Consider the following 23,189-nt stretch of genomic DNA (forward strand, 5'->3'; position numbering starts at 1 on the left):
CTCCGCCAATCAATATCTGTGGCGGGAAGTTTAACTGGCCAAGATTGGACCTGGCCAGACTGAGGGTTGTTCCGGGGTATGTATATAATCGGGACCTGGCCCGCGTTGCCTTGCCTTGTGATGTACTTGCTAATAAAGCATGTTGCCTTCGACACGTCTCGTCACTCAGTACATTACACAGTTTGAGAGGCATCTTTTCCAAGATTGGGGAGGTACTAATTATCACGTGGCTCTCACAGTCCATTTCCTCTGCAAGGTACTTCTGCCAGAAGAGTGGATTTTCCTTGCCTCTACCATCTGGTTGCAACCAAAGGGATACTCAGAAACAGTATGAAGGGGGAACAGGAAGCCTGCAGCAGGAAGGGAGAGTTTGTGAAAATGACCCTTCCTCCTATCTGCAGAAATCCTCCATGAAATCCAAGCCAATGGCTCGACATAGATTTGTATTGCTGAGGGGTCAGGGATTCTTTGGAACTAACATGGCTCTTATCAGTCCATGGGAGGGGGCGTGGAAAGAGAGACAGGAAAATTATTTATGACGTAGCATGGAAATTCATAATGTAATCAGACCACCCAGGAAGCTGGGAAAAGGGGAAGGGAAGGGAGGGGAGGGGGGAAATAGAGAGTGCACTCAGACACATAGTCTCACACCACCCATCTGCCTGCCTGCTCGCCCACCCGCCCAGCCCTGAGGGAGGGGGAGAAAAGAGGGAACCCGTTATTAAAACTAAACCGGCCATGAGAGCATGCACGCTAGATACTAAAAGTCAGTCACCAGTGGCAGGTGAAGGCCTGTGAATAGTCTGGCAGGGTGTGTGGAATGAAAATAATATGTATGGCAAGAACTGATGGGGCGGGGGTTGGAGATAACATTTTGTGTCCACCGGCTGCGGAAAAGCATGAGCAGAAGCCCAGATTAAACAAAGAAGAAGGAACTGCCCCAGGACTGGGCTTTACTTAGATTGAGCTGAGGAAAGTTTTTTCTTGTGTTTATCTCCCCCCCCCCCCCCGCTCTGCTGGGATGAGGTGCACTGCCACTGAGAAAGAAAGGACTGGAGAGTTTGGCGGTGGGCTCCATTGTGAGATTTATCCCTCTCTGTCTCCCCTAGCTGGATCTCTGTCTCACTCTCCCTCCTCCCCATTCGCAGTCTGGTGGCAAAAGAGAGAAACAAAGAGGAGCAGCTGGCTGGCTGGCTCTTCGCAAGGGAAGAAGCCCCAAGTTTGGGCTGGAATGGTTGACATTCCTGTATGGGAAATGGAAGTGAATGAAGTACCCGTTGAGGGGACTGGGAAAGGCTAAGAAGGGTATCTGGGGGAAGTATTATTGTGAAGGGTTCATGCATCACCCATTTCACATATACACATACCCACCCTCCCTCAAGAATGATGGATAAAGAGGGTCTCTTTGAGGAGGTGAGCAGCAAGGTATACTCAGAGCGCCCAATCTCTTGAAGTGAGGGTCGGGTGAAAAAATCCCCTGAGGAAGTGCATTAGGCTGAGATTCTTCCTCTTTGTTTTTTCTTTTTAAAGGTTTCCTTTCATCCCAGATATGCACTTAGCCAGTGTGATTTTTTTGGGGGGGTGCTGGGGATCCAGTCCAATTAGAAGCCACATCCTTGGCCCTGGAAGCCCCTTTTTGTTTAATCTCAGATTATTAGGACCTGGCCATACATGCCTATCACAGTTTTCTTGTCCCGACTCCCTCACCCAAGAATGTGTGCCTGCCACACTCTGCTTCCTGCTGCGTGGCGTCCCCCACTTCTGCTCCCAGACTCAGTGACACCAGCCCAAGCTCCACCCCTTCATGTGCTTTCTGGCTCACATGAGCCCTCCCACAGGTACTGGCAGGAGCTTGGGAAGTGCCACAATGGCAATGTTTGGGTGACGTCAATGGGTGCATGCTGTTCAGACTCCAATTCTCTCCTGGGTATCTACTCTATTTTCTTAGTAACTGTATCAGTTCTTGGTATGTACTTAACTTGCACTGTTTCCCTAGTGCACTTAAACTTAATAAGCAAAACAAAAGTTTTCTTGCTTTTGATGTGAAACTTTACTTCAGTCCATAACAGAGTATTAGTTTAAGCCATTCTTAGCCAATAGTCTCAAAAGAGTTCATAACATTCTTAGTGGCTATAATTGGATATGCTCGGTTCCTCTGTCACAAAATGCTTTTAGTTAAACTGGGATTGGTTTAAAACTCTGTGAATTCCATATATTCTTTGTTCTGTTCTTATAAAGCATATACTTGAAAATGTGTATGCAAGCCATATATACAGGCAGCTATATGCATGCAGATTTTCAAGCTTATGCTTCATTTCTTGGTATTTGTTTTATATTTTGATTACATAAAGCAAATTCAGGGTGATGTCAGGTGGTGTGGGCTAATATGCTAATAAATTCCTACTGGGCCTTTTCTACAAAAAAATCCTGGAAAACCCTATAGGGTTGCCATAAGTTGGCTATGACTTGATAGCATTTTCCACCAACCCCAACTGGAAATAATAAACATTACCAGTAATAAGTCCACATGATTTTGTGCTTTTTAACACAAATCAGAATAAGAAGTTGACAAGCATTAAAAGACCTGCATTTGAAGTTTGCTGAACAATGCCTGTTGGCCTGTCTTTTCTACTCAATGTAGGCAAAGAGAATAGATCAAGCAATCCATAATTACTTTGCAGAACAATAATTTGTACTAAGACAAGAACATAAGCTGCCACTGCTCCTTCATCAAAGCAATTACATTTGATCTGTAGATTTGTTTCCATTTGTAATCAGTGAAAAGGCATTTGAAGGTTTGTGCCGACCTTAAAAGGCTTAATGAAGCTGTAGTCAGAGAAAAAAAAATATGCCAATAAGATTTCAAATGCCTCTGATGGAATGACCCTTGGATTTCAGTTGCCCACGTTTTCTTTTCTAATGTTATTTAGCCAAAAGCAGGGAATCACATTGAACTCTACAATCAAGAATTCAGCAATTAATATGTTTAGCAATAAAGAAAAACACAAAATGCAATATTAGCATTATTTTGCTAGGTTTTTGGACTCTCCCGTAGTGATTATTCCATTTATATTGCATTTCACCATTCAAATTCTGATCTTCATAAAGCTACAAATATTTGCTAACTTAAAGTAAGATTTCAGCAATATCCCAGATGCCCTTGACCTCATTATTGCATACACAGTAACAATTCATGCTCCTTCCAAATCTGAGGAGCCAAACTGTGTGCTTTAGTTTGTGATTTAGGAAAGCACTAGATCTAGAAAATATGTTCAAGAAAACAAACAAATGAAAAAAAAGTTGCATATAAAGCAAATTACTCACCTGAATGGTGGGAGTAGAACGATTTTTTCGGGTTGTAGTTGTGGCCATAGTAGTGGTGGTTTCCATGACTGTGGTTGACATCTCTGGGGGCATGGAAGTTGTGGGTGCTGTTCCCACGATGGATGGTACTTCACCAACGAGCCGGACGCTTCCATTGATCTTGATGTTGGGGTTGTTCTCTGCTGCCATGTTCAACACTTTCAAGCCATTGTAATAGAGACCGGAGAGCTGGCCTTGGAAGAGACGCCCTCTGTCTTTTCCTCCAATGGCTATTTTCGCCTGGGTGTTGAAGATCGTTAACTGTCGTCCTAAGTGAAGGGGGGGGGGGGTGAAGATTATTATTGCCAGGAATACTTTCCTTTTTATATAAAAAAAGCCCTTCTACGCTGTTTCTGGTCAGAATGGACTGAAAAGAAGAACATGTTCCTGAAGATGGTGGTGATGACAATTGTGGAAGTTGAATGGGAAAAAAAATGTCATGCTACGAAGGGCTGTCTTGGTGTGTCACAAGTAATGATAAGCCTGGAGAATTAAGGAATGGATCCAGACCTTCACTCCTGTTTCTGTAAATATAAGTAAATTCAGGAACACTTTTATCCCAAGCCTTGATCTCACCCCAAACTTAATAGTCAATTCTTTGTATCTCATTTTAGAAACTGGGGAGTGTTTATTCCAAGACAGAAAATCAAAGCCTCACTGAGTTTCAGCCCACAGCAGAACAAAAAAACCCTGGATCTTTAAATGAACAGAGCTGAGAATCAGCCCTGTCCTATGAATCAGCGAAAGATGAAGAGAGACAGATAGGTGCTAAGAGATGCATATGTAGATGGTTCCTTGAAACTTGTAACAGCTGGGGAAGACAAAATATAGTTCAGAAGAAATTTTGTATTCCCTTTAAAATGTGCAATATTTGGATTATACATACTGTGAAAGATTCCCCCCCCCCCCATATTGCATCACTGCATACAAATAATCCTGTGTTGCGGTGGTAAAACTTATATCCAACATTAATTACTTAAAATTGCGGGTGGGGACTTCCACCAACTACTTAGTCCTCTATACAAGACTATTCTCTCTACACATATAGTTTAGTATCAGGGAGCAGGTTAGCCTTTTCCCTGACAGTCTAAGTGTGGAGGTGGGGTGGGGGGAGAGTTTGGATGGTAGAGGATTTAATCACCAGAATGCCTACTCGCAATCTGAAGCACTGAAGTCTAGATTCAGGTCTACTTGTTCGAGTGAGACCCCAATGAGACGTACCTCAAAGAAGCAATGATCAGCTGCTAGATTTACTGGAGGGCCACTTTGAAGAGTGAGAACCAGAACTACAGTGCAGTTTCCAAAGGGGATTGCCAGGATCGCATGGCCCTTTTTCTAGCAGGAGCTCCTCTGCATATTAGGCCAAGCCCCTTATGTAGCCAATCCTCCAAGAGCTTAGAGAGCTTTTAGTACAAGGTCTACTGTAAGTTCCAGGAGGATTGGCTACATCAGGGGGGCATGGCCTAATATGCAGAGGATTTCCTGCTAGAAAAAGAGCCCTGCCGGGATGTATCATGTTCTATAACCATCACTTCCCTCCACATGCCTTTCTAACTTCAGGGAGGAAGGCAGATGGCATATGCCCAGGGAGCCAAATTTGATCTAGGACCATGTCTTGCTGATCCGTACCTCTGATGCACAAAAAGTAAATAGTGACACAGAATGAAGGTAATTGAGTTCCTTGGGATCTCAGAAGTCTGCTTCCTCCTAATCTTCCCCCTCCCCATGACAGCCTGGAAATTGCATCTGCAGTCTGAATGGACCCCCATGATAATTGCCAATTCTTCTTTTTCCTTCCATGTACAATCAAGGGTGAGTTCACACAATTAATTTAAGGGACAGCAAAAACCTATGATGGACATTTCTCCTTCCTTCTTGCTACTTTCCCATCCTTCTAAGGCAACTGCAGAGGTGACATGGAAATACGCTCCATGATAATAGCATTTTCACACATTCAGGTAGTTAAAATGACAGCTGCAATTTACACATGATAAACCTAGTATGTGAGCTCACCTGAGATGTGTTTCATATACTTGACAGAGGGAGGTCTTAGGAATATACCAAATGCTGCTAAGCAAAAGTGTACCCTGACCAAGTTTCAGAACACAAATTATAAATACTAGCAGTCAAATCCATCCAATTCCCCCCACATTTGCACAAGCATGCCCATCCCCTCCCCCCCCTTCTCCACTGCACACTCACCACTTTCTCTAGTCCACTCTGATAAGAGCCAAATGCCACCATGTGCAGGGCAGAGCCTAAATCCCACTGTCCACACCCTTCATAGCCACTGGTTAAAGTAGATCAGAATAGGAGGGGGAGCTCACCAATTTTGGTCGTCGTGGCAGGTCTCGAAGTCAAGTGGTGATGCGGTGTTGCATCATCTAATGGTGACAGGATGGATCATGGGGAAGAGAATGGGGACAAGAGAAGAAATGCATCTGAAAGGTGTTCCTATTCCTCAAGGAGGACCCTAGCTAACCAAGCCAAGTAGATGTGTATGTGAGAAGTCTAGAGTTGAGAGGATGGGAGTGCACAGCCTCCTCATGCTGTCCACTACCATTTCAATAAAAAAAAATGCCTGGACTTGATCAAGATGGATAAGGGCACAGATGTCAAAACAGCAACTTAAAAAAAAAAATGAAAGGATCGAGATAGTCTTCCCTACCTACATTTTAACATCTCCTCTGCTTTTGCTTCATTACTCTCATACTGCCCCTTTCCTTCCTCACAGAGCGGAGCTAGGCATGGAATTTTACTGATGGCACACAGCAGTTATCTAGGGGATAATATTCTTTTCTGCAGGATTCAGGTTTTTTTTAAAAAAAATGTTCCAATGGTAATCTTAATCTCTTTCATAAATCATTATTAGATCACAGAGATGATTGTAGTAACATGGATCTGTCCTAGCAATTTCTATCACGTAATGACATGATAGCTGCAGTTATCACATGGAAAACTATTATGGGCTCTTATTACTCCTAGCCAGACAATTCCATTCACAGACTCTCAGTGTTGGGTACCTTATTATTCCATTTACTCCTCCATGGGTGAAATTCAGTATACTTTCCAATATCCCTTTCAGGGTCTGGTATCAGCTGGTGGGAATGACACTGGAGAGAACCACTGTATTATAAGCCTCTGCTTAAACTAGAGGAGAAATTTCCTCTTCTCTTAAAAAAATTCCTTGACCTTTTCTCAGAGTTGCCACAGAATTCCACATAATGAAGATTGCTACTCAAAAATCAGGCCAGCCTCTGGCCAGCCCATCTTCATCTGTAAAGCCAAATGATCCCACAAGCTCAAGGACAGCCAGCCAGACAAGTACTGGCCAAACTGAAGAGCAGGTTGGCCTCAAAAACTGAAGGAGTCATAACTTCTCTTAAACTATGTCCACAAGCGCTTTGCTATCCTTATTTTTGGTTTTCAAACCTAAATGAGCACATAGTCAAATAAGGTCTGAAGAAAAACCCCCGAAGCCTATATAATTTTCTTAGTCCTGTCCAACTTTCCTTGTACTTCAGTAGCCTACATGATGGCTTGAGCCTCCACTGGATATACCAGAGACAAGGCCTGTGGCATCTCTCAAGCATTCTGAAAGCAAAAACAGAGATAATGGATTCCATGTAGTAATACAGGCCTTCTGTTTTCCTCAGAGCTTTTTTAAAGAATGGAAGAAAGGCAACACACTACCCCTGAGATACTTAGAAGGTGGACGGGATTAATATGTGTTATACAAAGTTTAACAGATTGCAGTGATGGTGGGAAAGCTTATGCCAGATGGAGTATGGGTACTCTAAATAAGCAGCAGCAGTTTCTAGAATGTAGGACCTAGGGTTGCCAAGTCCAATTCAAGAAATATCTGGGGACTTTGGGGGTGGAGCCAGGAGACTTTGGGGGTAGAGCCAGGAGACACTGGGGGCATAGCCAGGAACAAGGGTGTGACAAGCATAATTGAACTCCAAGAGAGTTCTGGCCATCACATTTAAAGAGACAGCACACCTTTTTAAATGTCTTCCTTCCATAGGAAATAATGAAGGATAGGGGCACCTTCTTTTGGGGCTCATAGAATTGGACCCCCTGGCCCAATCATTTTGAAACGTGGGGGGTACTTTGGGGAGAGGCACTAGATACTATATTGAAAATGTGGTGCCTCTACCTCAAAAAACAGCTCCCCCAGAGCCCTCGAAACCTCCAGAACAATTCCCCGTTAATACCCTATGAGAATCGATCACATAGGGAATAATGAAGACGTTTCCCTCTCCCCCCCCCCCCTTTCTGGCGAGTCTGAAGCAGCGGATCGGCCTCTCTACTCACCAGTTGCTGCCAGCTTCTTCACAAAAATGCAGACACACCATCCTAAATTGAAGCCTTTCAAGTCAAGCCTCCGGAGGTGCAAAGGCACATGGTCCTTTGCGGGCGGGGCTCCCTCTCCCCGCCCCCCCCCCCCCAGCTAGCTGATTGGGGGTGGGAAGCAGCCTGGAAAAACTGAAGAAAGGCTGCTGCGATCAAGGCTGGGTGGGAAGGGAAGGGCAAGGAGAAGCTGCTGGAATCGGGGCTGGATGGGAAGGGCCGCCATCCCCCCCGGCTTTCCAGATTTTTGGCGAGCGGGGGGAGAAGGCTCCAAATCGGGGGTCCCCCAGGTAGGAGGGGGATTTGGGAAGCCTAGTAGGACCTCTTTTCAGAACATCATTTGCCCCACTACAGAAGGAGATGGAGCTGAACATATCAAGAATAGAGAGTATTCTCCACTTTTTCCATGACAAATGCCTTCTACTTCTTCCTAGTTGGGAGGAAGCCTTCAGAATAGTTCACAAATTACAACCTGGAGAGTGTGAATGTACACAGGCAGGAAAGGAATTATATGCTCTGGCTCCACACCCACTCCTACTTGTATTCCATATAGCAAATGAAGAAGAACCTACACATTTGCACGTATCTGTGCAAAGTCCTTTGTCTGCAAGATTGGGAACCCTGGTAAATGCAATATCCAAATTGCATGTACAAGATCTGTACACATTCACATACAACAGCTTTCCCTCTCTGAATGCATGTAAAGATCAGGGGAACAGCCAGCGGGCACAATCCTCCTCACCACTGCATGTATTCCTTCCCTAGCTTGTAACTTGTGAGCAGTCTACTAGATTGAAATCCTGAGCAAAGTTACCCTCTTCTAAGCCCATTAAATTCAATGGGCACAGAAAGGTGTAACTCTCTTTAGTATCACACTGCTAGAGTACCATTCTATGAGAACTGAGAGGCTTTTTTAAGTGCTCTTTTTCTTTCCTTAAAAAAGTAAACATGTGTTGTTCCAATAGACTAGCCCCACCTACCCCAAGACATTGACCCAGTTCCTGAAAATGTGTTAAGTACATTGTGTTTCCCTCTTGAGGAATTTGTTCTTCTAGTTCAGGTGCTGAAGACAAGGCATGCAACACACACAGCATAGCTACATTCAGAAACACAGCACTGACACTAAAAGTGTGTGTTTGCTAAAAGGACAATCACTTGTCTCTGGCGTCTCTTCTTGAATGATCGAGTGGAAAACAATGGGCAAAAAGAAAGGGCAATGCAAAGAGGAAACACACATAGCCAAAGTGTCATGTCAGACCTGTCTTATTTCTCCTGTCCTCTCCACACATTTTATTCTCATAAACCTCATCTTTGCAGAGCTCCCCCTCTCTTCCAAAGACCCCATCAAGGTGACTGAGCATGAATCATAATAATTACATGCATACAGGGTTGTAGGTTGTTGACATGGCTTGTAAAAAAAAAAAAAGCAGATCTCACCCACTCATACTTAGTTAGGTTTAGCGTCTAAATTTAATTTGTGTTGTTGTTTGTTTAAAACTTTTAATTCGGCTACATGTATAGTCTGGCTTTTCCTATTGACAAAATGCTGGGGCGGGGGGGGGAGGGGTGCAAATTTGAAATAACTACACATCCAAACACAGAAAATTGCACTACTGAATGCATTAATCTGGTTCATAATGCTTAACTGGATTTTGGACTTAAGCCTACAAGCCTTTATTTAGCAGATAAGCAGCTTTCTTTTGAAAACTGCCAAATGAGGAATACTAGCACTAGCAGTTGATGGACTGCACCGGTGGATGGCTTGATGTCATCTAAGGAAGAGTGGACACCAGGTCCTCCCTGCAAGGTCCACCCTGTAAAGTCCACTCAGGTCATTTGTCAATCTTTCAACATATGAATATTCAATCAGAATTATTTTGCCGTCTACCCCTTTCTTTTAGAATGAGGAAGAAACACAGTGGGGTGATAGCAAGAACAGGCTACCAGTAGTGACAAAATGGAGTACTTCCTCTACAAGCTGGACAGTACATGGTGCCATGAGGGATGCTTAGCAACCCCTGGCTGGGCATCCATTGCTAATCATGTAACTTCATAGCTATTTGACGTGGACCAGCTCACATAATAGGAGATATCAGCAGCACAGGCAGAGTTTGTCTCCACTTCTAGGGCACCCTTAAGTTTCACACTTTCTATTTCGTTTATTATTTCTATTTATATTCCACTGTCCCTGAAATGGGCTCAGATAGGGTTCCCAGCCTTTCGCTGGGGGCAGCTTTTCCCCCAGTTTGGGGGCCCCTAACCTGCTGGCATGGAGCTGGCCCCTGGGGAGATCCCTGCCCCCAAAGAGCTCCATTGCGCACAACATGCCTGGCATGATGATGTCACCTGGAAGTGATCACTGGGAATGTTGAATGGAGGACACTCTAACAATTTGGGTAAAAACTCTATGGTTCCAGATCATTCCTGCCCAAAGCCAGTTAGGACCTGGCAACCCTAAGCTCAGCCCATATTACAATAAGGTTTAAAACATCAAATGAATACAATTAGTTTTTAAAAGTTTAAAACAGGATGATTTAAATACATATATGCAGGATTTCCAGCTGATGCCACTGGCCTTATATCAGGGGTGGCCAACGATAGCTCTCCAGATGTTTTTGCCCACAACTCCCATCAGCCCCAGCCATTGGCCATGCTGGCTGGGACTGATGGGAGTTGTAGGCAAAAAACATCTGGAGAGCTACCATTGGCCACCCCTGCCTTATATGATGGTAACTTTGACTACCATAGAAAGCCAGATGTGTTATTGGACGCCCACTGCCTCAGCCAAAGGCCTGATGGAACAGCTCTGGCAATAAATTCCTCAGGTCCCTGATCTCAACTGGGAGCATGTTCTGGCAGGCTGGGGTCAGGCCAGAGAAAGCCCTGGCCCTGGTCAAGGCTAAGCAGATGTCCTTTGGCCGGAGACAACCAGCAATTCTTGATCTGCAGAGCATAAAGTTCTGGTGGGGCACATATGGGGACAGGCAGTCCCTCACGTATGTTGGTCTCAGGCTGCACAGGGCTTCGAATGAAACCCTTCTAGAGGAAGGGAGAGCTGGACAGCACTGCTGTTATAAGTTGGAGGATTCCACCCCCCCCCATATGGGACAAGAGGGACAGTGTGCCTGTTCATGAAGGCTTTAGACAGAAATGTAAAGGCACACAGGTGAACCATGCAATGGCCTAGCAATCCTAAACTGAGTTATCCCCTTACCTGTCAATTGGGCTTCAAAGGGTGGAACTTTGTTGTAAAGGTTGGTTTGCATATTTAGGCCTTGCTAGTGATGCCATCTCCTAGTTTCCTGTATGCCTTACATTACAATGTAAAAAAACACCGTGCTCAAGGTCAAACAACTGTGTGTTCAAAATAAACAGAATTTTCTAACTAATACTTGCATTTGACTCATTTTTCTACCGACACAATTCAACTCATTTGCATATACTTGATAGCACAATGATATCTATACTTGAAAACCCACTTAACATTCATATGTACCTGACAATGTGAATAAAGTGATATTTACAAAGCCGTTAATATAATATCATCAAGTAACATGGAATGAAAGGACCATCTTCAAATTTGAAACCAAATGAAAGACTCAAAAGCACACCAGATTGGTCTTCTTTATGGTCTGGCACGCTTCTGAGTGTTTCATTTGGCTTACTCAGAAGTAAATACAGCTATGTTCAATAGGACATATATCCTGGTGAGCATGTACAGGATTGCAGCATTAATGGGCTAATTTAACTTGCTATGTGCTTTGTAATACCCTTCTAGTTGTAAATTAATTTGATACATATTGCTATTATCTCTGCATGTCTCTGTGACATCCTTTGCAAAAGTACTTTTAATTTCCTCCCCATGCACTTAGGTCCCTTTGAAATCAAAGACACTTAAGCACTTAATTATGCACTTAAGGGCTACTGATTGCACTGGGATTGAAGGACACCTAACTTCTGGATTGTACCCATTGTGTTAATTGTAAATGATTCCATTGTACCTCCATTATATCTAGCAGATAGCTGCTCTCTGTGCTGTCTCTTTGATGGATCCATCCATCTAGACATCCATCAATTTATCATGTTCCATTTTGATAGCTATCTACCCTTCCACTCATCATCTTTATGAGGTCTTCTGACATAAGACTTTCTCAGTGCATTAGGAAATGAATGAATGGCTAGATGGACAGGCGAGTGCAGATGAGTGAATAAATGATGTGCTAGTACAAGGGTGGGCATTTCCCCCCCATGGTTTCCCACATGAACCACATAATCAAAAATACCATTTTAATAACAATAATCTTGATATTGTGGAAGACTCTGTCTTCTTGCACAATATGACTAAATACTACAGCGTGCTTACAACAGATTGCCTTTTGAGCTAACAAGAGACTTCAGTATCCACCCAGTTTCACCCCCTTTGCCTCCAGGAAGCATTTGAAATCTCAGGAACAGTTAGATGCCCCTCTTTGCTTTTCTGTGATTGTCTTTTAACAAAGCATCATAATTGTCATTGTTGTAGTCATAGTCATCACCCATACAATGGTAAGAAACATTTCAGAATTCATATTCATATTTTTTAAAAAAAATCTTCGACATGCTTATTTCAAGCTCGGAGGAAGCAATGGAATGGTAGACCAAACTCAAAAGTGGAAAATAAAATTGCACACAACAAAGATGGGTTTCTCAGGCATGTGAGTGGCATCACAGCACCGGTTGGACATGCATCGGTTTGAAAGAATGCAAGGCTGTCGTGATTTTTAATGTTAAAGGGACTTTATCAATTTGAGATTAGCAAAACAAAGTTATCCACTTTTTAGTCTACTAAGATTTAATGCTTAATTTTCACCAGCTGTGGACAGATTCCTGAGACTTAGATAGTTTAGTGGATTATTGTAAAAACATCATGGCTGAGTCTGCACAATTTGTAATCCAGTAAACCAAATGCAGCCTACCAGCCATAAATGGCAGCACATCAGAAGTAAGTAATCTTCTTGATTTAACTGATCACAATGTACAGCTGCTAGGTTGGGTTGGGCATGGTGGATCTCAAGTTGTGTTGAGCTTGCTTTTAGACTGTTTAAAGGTTTTCCGCTCAGTTCTTGCAACCCTGTAATTATTCCTATTTTGCCAATGGAAGGCAGAAAGCACTTATCTAGGATCACCTAATTAGTTTGAAGCAAAGTGAGATCAGCACCAGAAGCTATATTCAATTGTCATAAACTAAACAGGGTTTGCTCGAGATTTAAAAAAAATACAAATAAATCCAAGGTCATTCTCAGGGTCATGTGCTACTCCCTTCTGCGTGGAGCCAAGATGAAAGATTTCCTCCTTTGGAAATCTTGGATGTTACCCCAGTCACCTTTATTGTCACAAATTGTTTATTTCTCGACCAAAAACTGAGGTTCTAAATTAAAGTTAAACTGAGACTTGTTTGTTCTGAACCCCAATATCTTTCTTACTGCATCCAAATTCAGATGGCAGAATAAAATGTTAAATCAAGGTCTTCCTGAACTAGGAAGCCTCCAGTTAATAATATAATAATAATAATACATTTTATTTATATCCCGCCTTCCCCACCGAAGCAGGCTCAGGGTGGCTCACAACATATCAATCCATTATACAATAAAATCATACAGCTCAACGTCTCACAAGAAGAGAGGAGAGAAGCAGCATGCTGCCCTGAGAATGTCAGGTTCATTCTCATCATGAACAAACTCCATTTTGTCCATTATATTTGGATAATGCTAACACGTTCCCCTTAAATTTCTGTTCATTTACATTTTTTTCATGTCTTAGACTCCCACACCCAGGTGAGAACAGCTCTCATATATTCCTCTGAAAATTGTCTCATGAATATTACTACCCTACAAATGATTTCCCTTAATGGAATCTATCCACCGCCCCAATCTCTCACAAAACTCAATTAGAGAGTTATTTTAGCATTAACAGTGTTATTTTAGCATATTTGTCTTACAATTACCCAATTCCTACTACAGTCTTGCAGTTTTTGGACTAGCTGTAGCTACAAATAGGTTCAGCTCAGCAATGGAAAAATAAAAAGACAGTTTATTCTTTCTACATTTTCTCCCTGTTTTTGACAGCACTTGTGAAAAATGCTAATTGAGGAATAAGGCTAGTAACACTAGACTTGAGCCCAACAGTCAGCCTGTTCTTTTAGATGGAATGGATTTTTTAAAAATAAAGTCATTAAAGTGTTGTTCACATTTCCCAGTTTTCCCACTTAGCTTTTTTCTTTTCTTTTTCTTACTGCACTTACAGGATCATTGGGATCTTTAAAGAGGGTCATGTTGGGTGAGATGGCTCTAACAACTGATGCAATGCACAATAAAGAAATCTTTAAATTCAGTGGCTGCACTCCAGAAAGAGGGTGGTGGTGGTGGTGGTGGGGGGGAGAACAGGCAAGTCAAAATCCTGTTGACCATGATCCAAAAGGTTGCATATGGTGTTTGTTTCTGTAGATTCCATGGTTATGTTTCTGTAGATTCTTTTTAAAATTCTGCTCATAAACAGTTCTCAAAAGAGAGGGAACTTTCAGGGGAAGGTTTTAATGCAGTTTGAGCACGTAGAAAAGAACGGTGTATGTAAAGAAGTACCACCTATATTAACAGAGCTCTTTGGATTCTGGCCTCTGAAATCAATAGGAGTCATCTATCTTCCTCTAGAATACACCCAAGTATAAGTCTTACTTGAGACATTTTGCTCAAGGCAAAGTCTTCCTAACCTTCTAATGGTGTTAATTTAAGTACATGTTGAAGGCTCATTTGAATCAATTCACATTGGAACACATTCACATACTTATTTGTATTGCTTACGGAGGGATGTATATCTCCTGGAAGTCAGTGGCATTTCTTAATATGTAACTGTTGGGCTTTTTGGCTGACATATGAAAGAAATATAATGAGCTCAATCGAGATATACCCATGGATGAATGGGCAGTGCATTAATGCTTATTGTGGTCTTGTGATCAGACCATTGGTCCACTTAGTCCACTATCCTGTCTAACGTGGTGCCAAACAGCTGCCCTGGAGAAACAGCAGTAAGGCATAGAGTCTGAGGTCTTCTTCTGATGCTGCCTTTAGGCACCGGTAGTGGTATTTTGAGGTTTATTATCCCTGAATGTGGAGGTTCGCATTTGCATTTAAAAGTGTACATACAAACGTGTGGGTAGATAGTTCAGGAAGACAGAATGGCCATCCAAACTGCATCATGACTATACAATTTCAGCATGAACACACTGTGTTGCAGAAATGTATCTGCTGGTCCATGGTGACAATCTGAATAAGTCATCTTCATTACTATGTGCGACAAGATGCCATAGGGAACTGCATGCAGGGTGAATCTTTCCAAATTGAACAGAATTCCTGGAACAGGGTTACTGTGCAGCTTGAGAAACAGCCACATTTATCCCAACACAGTTGTTTATATGCAATGATTAAAAATGGTGTTTCCCCAGTTTGATGGGACCAAGAAGAGATTGGGCTACACTAAACTGATTGAGAGCTGTAACATTTTTTTTGAAAGAAAAGAAATCTGAATAAAAGTAGATATCACATGAGTTTTAAGACCACTTTGATCCTATCAAAGATGTTTATTTTTTTTTGTTAAAGCTCATACAGTGGTTACATTGCTACAATACATATTGTTCTGGTTTTGTTTGAAGTGGCATCTTAATTTTTGCAACTTTTGATTCCCCCTCTTTTGTTGGATAACAAGCCTAGAAATTTGTCCCTTTAACTTCATTTTAATAGCAATGTGTTATAGCATGATTTATTAACATATGGCAGGCAGAAGTTAACACAAATTATAATGAAATTAAAAGAGCCATTTATGCAGCAGGTGATTAAGAATTTAAGAAACATTTATTTGCAGGCTTTAAAAATGAGAGTTTAGAATCAAATGGATTTAAAATGAAAGTTTTAACAACTGTTACCTTTTTCCTGCAGCCACTCCTCTACGGGCCGGTTATATTTGAAGGGGATTTTCGGTTTTACCAATTGGAACGCAGTATCAGTGTTGCCTTTAAAGTTTAAAAAACAGCTTAAAAACAATCTGAAAAGTCAATGAAATAGTTAAAAAACCATCCTAGCTGTGTCTCTTGTGCTTGTTTATGAAGGTATTTAAACATACATAACCATGCAGATATATTTAGTCTTCTTTAATGTGGTGGAGAATAGGTAGCTATTTATTGCCTGGAATTCTGGAACATCAGAGGATTGGAACTTCGAGACTATCTCCCTTCCATATCCCCTGCAAGTCTCACCATCATGGGAAAACGTGACAAATAATTAACCTGATGTCTAATATCTACCAGCTCATCAAATTCCAGCACACATATAACCAAAAATCAGAACTGTCATTGGTAGGTCAGGGCTATGCAGATAGGAACATAATTAATTCACAAGAGGGTGACATCACCAGGGCAAGAAGCAAGTTCAGGTTTCATCTCAATGGTGTCCCCACAGGTAAACTCTATCATATAAATGAATTACTGCCATTTGGCCTTCATGTACACCAAAAAGTTCTGTGTGCACAGCACATTGCACACAGCATCCCTAGTCAGGATCAGGCCAGCCAAGGTAGCACAGTGACAGAGGATAAAGCTAACATGGCCTGCAATGGAATGTCCTCATGACCTGCTCTCGGCGCATGCAAGTTGCTTCCTATACCTGTAGAATAGATAGGCATAAGCCACAGTAGAATGAATGTGGAACTATGACCCCTTGTGAAAAGAAGAACCTGAATGTTTGTGAATTATCCTGATGCAAAAAACAGAGCCGAAAGTAGTTCAATGGAAAGCAGTTTCTTCAATGAATGGAAAGCATTCTCTCCCATTGAAAAAGCCATAGTTTAGTGGAAGAGCATCTGCTTTGCAAGCAGGATGTCAAAGCCTGGGATCAGGTGGTAGGAGAAGTGGAAGAGTAGGCAATACTGACACAGATAGAGTAAAGGTCTAACACAGTATGAGGCAGCTTCATGTGTTTAAACTGTACCATTTACAACAACCTAGCCATATCAACTGTGTTAGAAAACCAGAAGGGACCTACCACCTCAGGTTCAAAGGTGGGCTCTGCTTGCAGTCCCATCTGCCAGGTTCAACTCAGATTTTGAGCTTGGTTTTCAAGCTTGTTACTGCCTCCCGCAAAAACAAAAAGCAAACTCACATTGCTATTCTGACAGACTGACATTTGTCTGGCGGTAGTTCATATTTGATTTTGAGCTTATGCAACATTAGCAGTCAGTTTACATTTGGATGTCAGGTCTGTTTCTTTCAAGTCAGACACAGAGCAGGCTGCAGCCTGGATTTGGGTTAAAACCTCCTGCCGGGACATTTAAGAAGGGGAAAGCTCTGTGGCTGGGCTGGAGCAAAGGCCGGGATCACAGTCAGTTAGCTGTGAAAAGACCTGCTGCAGGGAGAGGACTGAGCCGATTCAATCATCCTTTGCCATGGCAGCAGAGGGAACAAAGCCCTGCGCCATCTAGGCATGACTGCTGCACATATCGGTTCCCTTTGAAGTATCAGTTAATTAAGCGCCATGGACACATTGTAGTCTCTGCTGAACTTGTGCCTCAGGCTCAGCGTCAGTTACTAGGCTCTGCCTGTAGGTTCTCCTATTAAGACTAGAAAGGCAATGTAAAATGGTGGGGATACACTCTGTCAATCATGCTTCCGATTGCATTAGTGGCATTGCCTGTTGCCTATGGCATACAATTATCTGAAGGATGTACCCAGCAATTGAGGATCATTTAAACTCTAATAGAGAGATCAAGAATGCAATTCTCAAACCACTCGACTTTGGAATAATTCCATTGACCATTTTGTAGGAGTATCCTGGAAGAAGTGGCTTGAGGACTGAGACCCAGATACCAGTATCTCTCTCCCTCTTTCGGTCCAACCCTAGATCTTCCTTAAAACCAGCACAAACATTACTAATCTCCACCACATATTTACATATTTTGATCTTTTAAAGTTAAGTTTAAGTTTATTTTATTATTATGATTATTTTGGTTTTTTTGCAGAAAACACCTTTTAGCACTAAAATGTAAATATCGAAATATCATACCTTTCAAAACTAGAAAAAATGAAAGGACATTTGAGAATTCAAAGCACTTTAAATTGCAACATTAACAACTTTTCAAGTTTCTTTTTAAATTTTAATTTCTCTCCCTCCCCCATTTAGCTGAACCATTAGTCAGAATGATTTAAGAACATGCGCATGAGAATGTGTTCATCACAAGTACTCCATGGACAAGACTGAGTTCAAGGAAACGCTGTGCATCACCACTGTACATGTAATATATTTAACAGAATTGTCACCCAAAATCTCATTCATTACAGTACCATATTATTTTATATGACAACTTTGATGAAAATAACAAGTCATCATCAGGAAGCAGTAACATTTTAATAAAAAAGAAAATCACAGTAGCAATCAGTTAATAAAACTCCTGAATATTTATATCTGCTTACTTGAGGCAACTAAACTTACAGCAGAGGCCTACTGGATTCCTTCAACATGTATCTCACCATCCCTTAAATATGCCTTGATGAACAACCACCTCTTTAACCAACACTGAGTTCTTCTTAGTTAAAATCTGATTTTGGGCAGAGAGAAGAGAGATAAGTGGAGATTATCTTTAAGTGGAAATGTGAAATTTCACGTGTCAATAGAAAGAATATTGTGGCTTTTTTTGTGTGGTTTAGAACTGCAACTCACAATTGTCAAGTGATTCGGTTTTGCTACTTCTGGACAATAGAATATTAATATTTTTCTTTCACTGATCTATACACATGCTGGAACCTTATGCACTAAGAAACCATCCGCAGTATCTCCATATAAAAGATATTACAAAAGAATGACCCATTATTTCACTTGAACTTATTTCCATGCAATTTGATTTGGATTAAGGAGTGTGGCATTTTGGCACATCTTATACTCAGAGCTGGAATGATTAACTCAATTTACACATTTTTGTATTACCATCAAGTTACATTCTTGAAGGGAATCAAAGGAATCACATTTCACAAATCACAAGGGGAATCACAAATGATGCATTCCTGCAAGTGTTCTTCTCTTCTTAATAGGGGATAAAAGGTAGAGGTGCAGATTTGACAAAGCTAAAGGTAGACAGTTGTCAACAGCATAGGTATAGTTTCAACACTAAAAGTGACTTCAGGTGTGAGGAAGGTGCAAGAGCATATGAGAAAGTGACTCTTCTACCAACTTTTCATGATTCTGGAGTGACAGCTAAAGATGGAAATTATAGATCTCCAGATGTGAATACACCTTGAGTATTTCATGAGGGAGATACAATGTTTCCTCAGAAGGGCAAAGGGTAGCATTGTAACTCACTCAGCATTTCCCTCTAATGTCCAAATACATGCTAATGTAGATAGACATAATAATGTTGTTACTTGCACACACAATTAGGATGACTCTGGGCTGGCTTACGTACTATGCAGAAATACAACTGCTTCTATGAGGCATCCATTCAAAGGAAGGAACCTGTGAGACATCATCACTCATTGACTCAGGAAACTAATTAATGTAATGATTGATATTATGATTTCGTTAATAGCAGAATAACAATCACTTTCACTGTTCATGGAAGAGAAGCCATGAACTCACACTAATTCCTCCTTCGACACTCCAGTGCTTATGTAAATAAACCTCTTGCATAAGTAGCTATATGCACACATCAGCTAGGAAAGGTGGCATCTGAACTAGCCTTTTGATGCTGTTTCCTAGACCAACTATTAAAGGCTTAAGATCTTGCCTTTGAAACAACATAAAACAAAGCTATTATGGCATGGCTGGCAAATACACTCACCAAGGTATATATACTTCATCCTTGATACTGCAGGGAATGAATACAAGCAATGAGCAAGCATCGGTGCAGACATAGGACTAAACTTCCTTTTTTAAAAAAGGTAAAGGTAGTCCCCTGCGCAAGCACCAGTCGTTTTCGACTCTGGGGTGACGTTGCTTTCACGTTTTCACAGCAGACTTTTTTTACGGGGTGGTTTGCCATTGCCTTTCCCAGTCATCTACACTTTCCCCCCAGCAAGCTGGGTACTCATTTTACCGGCCTTGGAAGGATGGAAGACTGAGTCAACCTGGAGCTGGCTACCTGAACCAGGTTTCGCTGGGATCAAACTCAGGTCATAGTAGAGGGCTCCAACTGCAGTGCTGCAGCTTTAGCACTCTGCACCACGGGGCTCTTGAAACCTACTTTAGCTGCCATTAATTCCCCTGCTGGACAGCTGATTGGCACCAGAAGGAAGGCCCCCAGAATGGGCAATGTTCCCCTGGCATTGCACTTCCCCTGGATATTCTTTTAAACGGCCTCACACAGGAGTTTTCACACTCTAGTCAGTCTGATCCATGCTTGGTCTAGGGATTCACTGATGCCAGGAGGCATACAAAGGACATCCCACAAGAAACATGCATTTCTAAGGCTCCTGGAATTTATTTATTATTCCATTTCAGTCTTACCTTCCATCATGTTACTTACAGTGGCATACATGGGTTCCCATAAGATCTCCCAGCAAGACACTGACCTTGCTTAGTTGCGACATGTTTGATTATATCTTGTATCCTGTAACTATACTCAGGCATCATAGAGACCTCTAGTTAGGTCTTCTTATTAATGATATAACCTCCAGGGCAGGAAGTAGGAAGGGACAGTGGAGGCTGGAAGAGCTCAAGGTTATAGGTGGTAGAGAAGTGCTCAGATCCCACCATACTCCTGAGGATGTTATTGGGATGGGTATGCAACTGTAGCACCCAAATGTCTTTTCTCCCATTTCTTTTCTGATCTCTACATCACTTTTACAATCCCAACACATCTCTTTATAAGTAAGGTAAAACTAACCACTTGGGGCCCTGACTCTGAGGTGTTCTGTCATACTTTTGTAATTTTTTCTTAACAGATTTTTAAAATTTTTAACATAAGCAGAGCAGAATATGCCTCCTATGCACTTAACAGTTTGCTTGCTTGCTTATACTTACTTTTAAAAAAATCCTTCCAAACTTTATTCCATCACACTAGTTTCTAAACCAAAATGGGCTCTCAAGCCATGGAAATAAAAGAGCAATTCGGACACTGACAAATGCTGCATCTTGGTCCAGACACCAGTAATGAAGATGCACTGCTGTTAAAAGCAGAGGAGAATGGCTCAAAGGTTCCAGCAAATTGCAGCAGGCAGAAAGAAAGCATTTGCTTCCAGGTGGAATATTAATGTAACCTGAAATGTTGTCAAGTACTTGAAGATGCTAATCTGAGCACTGTAAGAAAAAAATAATAATTCATTGGCTCTAAATTAACAAGGGAGGTAGTGCACTCTGGTATACAAGTGGAAGAAAGGTAAATAATGAATCCCAGTCACTGATATGTTTTAAAAAGAAGAAACAGTGGGTGCGATCAGATAGGCAAGGTTGCTGCAGTATCTCAGCTTTAAATAAGCCATGAGAGTTTGGGGTGATTTATGTCAATGAGACAACACCCCCTAAGGCAGCATCATAGTGCTGTAGGCCTGTAGTTGGTTGTCCACGTTGCTAATGTGCTGCAACCATGGATGGGTGGGTATGTTTTTTTTCCAACTTCCCACTGAGCAGTGCACAGAAGCAGACAAGAGAAGTACTCCTGGTCAATACTATGGGGCCGCTGAACTGCACGTCACAGTGTGTGTGTGGGGGGGGGGGGTGGAAAGAGCTCCAGAAACAGAGTGGAATGATCACACTGCTCATGAATTTCCATGGTGCACTGGGGTGATCAGACAGCCAGAACCTGTCATGGAAGTACTTCACTGGGGAAGCAACTGGAATTTATCAGTGGCTATTTAATCTGAGTGGAAGTTGTTTTAGTGTGAGGTAAGGACAAGTGGGGCATGGGAGCCAGATGTGTGCATGTGATTGTGCCCATTTAACCCAGAGAGGAGGGTGGCTATGTCAGGCCAAACTGCTTGCGTGATCGCACCCAGTGTCTAACAAATATAACCAATGTTGTATATAAGACTGTATGTACATCTCCATGGATGTGACACTGGTGATGTTCCACAAACCCCACTCATTTTATTGTTTAAATCTGGGTGGAACAATTATCACTAAGTCCAGAGGAAATAATATCATCTGGAGATCTCTCACTATTACAATTGATCTCCAGACAACAAAGATCAATTCCCCTGGGGAAAATGACTGTTTTGGAGGATGGATTCTATGGCATTGTACTCTGATGAGGCCCCTCCCCTCCTCAAATCCCACCCTCCCCAGGCTCTACCTTCAAAATCTCCAGGTATTTCTGAACTCAGAGTTGGTAACCCCAGGCCTCTGTCAGGTTAGGGCTCTGCTTCTGTATGGAAACTATAGAACTGTTATGGGTTCAGAAAAAACAAATATTCTTAAAATTTTCTTGGGCATTTGTGCTTGGTCATTATTACCTCTTTTCACCATGATGCTCATCATGTCAAATATGTAGGCAGGGCTTTTTTTTTTGTAGTGGGAACGCCTTTGCATATTAAGGTACATACCCCTGATGTAGCCAATCCTCCTGGAGCTTACAGTAGGCTCTGTACTAAGAGCCCTGTAAACTCTTGGAAGATTGGCTACATCAGGGGTGTGTGGCCTAATATGCAAAGGAGTACCTGCTGCAAAAAAAAGCCCTGCATGGGGGTATGTAATGTATACATCAATGTTGGTTGGTACATGAGTAAGCTATACCTGGATGTTGGGGCAGTTTGGAAGCTAGGAATGGTTAAGGATATTGCAAATTTCTAAATGAAACTGTTCAGCACTTGAACTTATCTTGTTAAACACTCATTATCAACCCATGAGCTGATCAAGGATACGTTGAGCAACTCAGCTGCCAAATACGTTTGCAGCTGCACCTTGGTCAGATGTTCACTCACATGTCACATGGAGCTGATTGGGGAATCACCTGGGAATCATCAGGTTCTGACCTCAGCCACTCAGTGTAACAACTACACAGTAAAGTTGCAAAAGGAAGAAGAGAAAGAGAGGAGAAAGAAAGGCAATGCTTTTGATCTCTCCATTGCAAAAAGGAGAGAAAAGAGCTAATTTCTCTCTCCTTGTTGTATAAGATAAAAAGTAATACTCCTTATTCTGAGCTCCCCCATTGCAAACTGGATAGGAGAAAGAGCTAGTTTCTCTCCTTTTCTCTACAGCTCAAAACGATAGTTTGGAGGGGGGGGGAAGGAAAACAGCTAAGCTTCTGATAAGTTCCAACCAAAATTTGCTGCATTTCAGCAAGTCTGAAAGGTAGTGATGCTTCCAGAATGGAAGATAAAAAAAAAACAAAACCCAACTTCTAGCTGATCAGCTGGGAGTAAGATCTTGATTCTCTTCCCCTAAAAATCACTGAAGAGTAAAGAGCAAATATTCCCACCAGCAAATCAGAGGCTTACTCCTAGCTAGTTCATCTGATGAAAGCAA

The 23,189-nt window shown here is 41.9% G+C and overlaps 1 protein-coding gene across 29 annotated transcripts in view; it reads right to left on the reverse strand.

The window, feature by feature from the left end:
• NRXN3 (neurexin 3) overlaps window positions 1-23,189 on the reverse strand; it is a 1,739,678-nt gene that overhangs the window by 210,560 nt on the left and 1,505,929 nt on the right. For 12 of the 29 annotated variants that reach the window (XM_060262987.1, XM_060262986.1, XM_060262972.1 and 9 more), the window contains one exon: window positions 3,325-3,632. In XM_060262987.1, the coding sequence (XP_060118970.1) occupies window positions 3,325-3,632 (308 nt within the window). Of the gene's footprint in view, window positions 1-3,324; window positions 3,633-5,690; window positions 5,748-15,670; window positions 15,758-23,189 lie in introns of all 29 variants that reach the window. The other 17 variants (XM_060262985.1, XM_060262982.1, XM_060262969.1 and 14 more) reach the window with 2 other exon arrangements.

The sequence above is a fragment of the Heteronotia binoei genome, chromosome 21 (genome assembly GCF_032191835.1).
Source record: "Heteronotia binoei isolate CCM8104 ecotype False Entrance Well chromosome 21, APGP_CSIRO_Hbin_v1, whole genome shotgun sequence".
NCBI classification, from domain to species: Eukaryota; Metazoa; Chordata; class Lepidosauria; order Squamata; family Gekkonidae; genus Heteronotia; species Heteronotia binoei.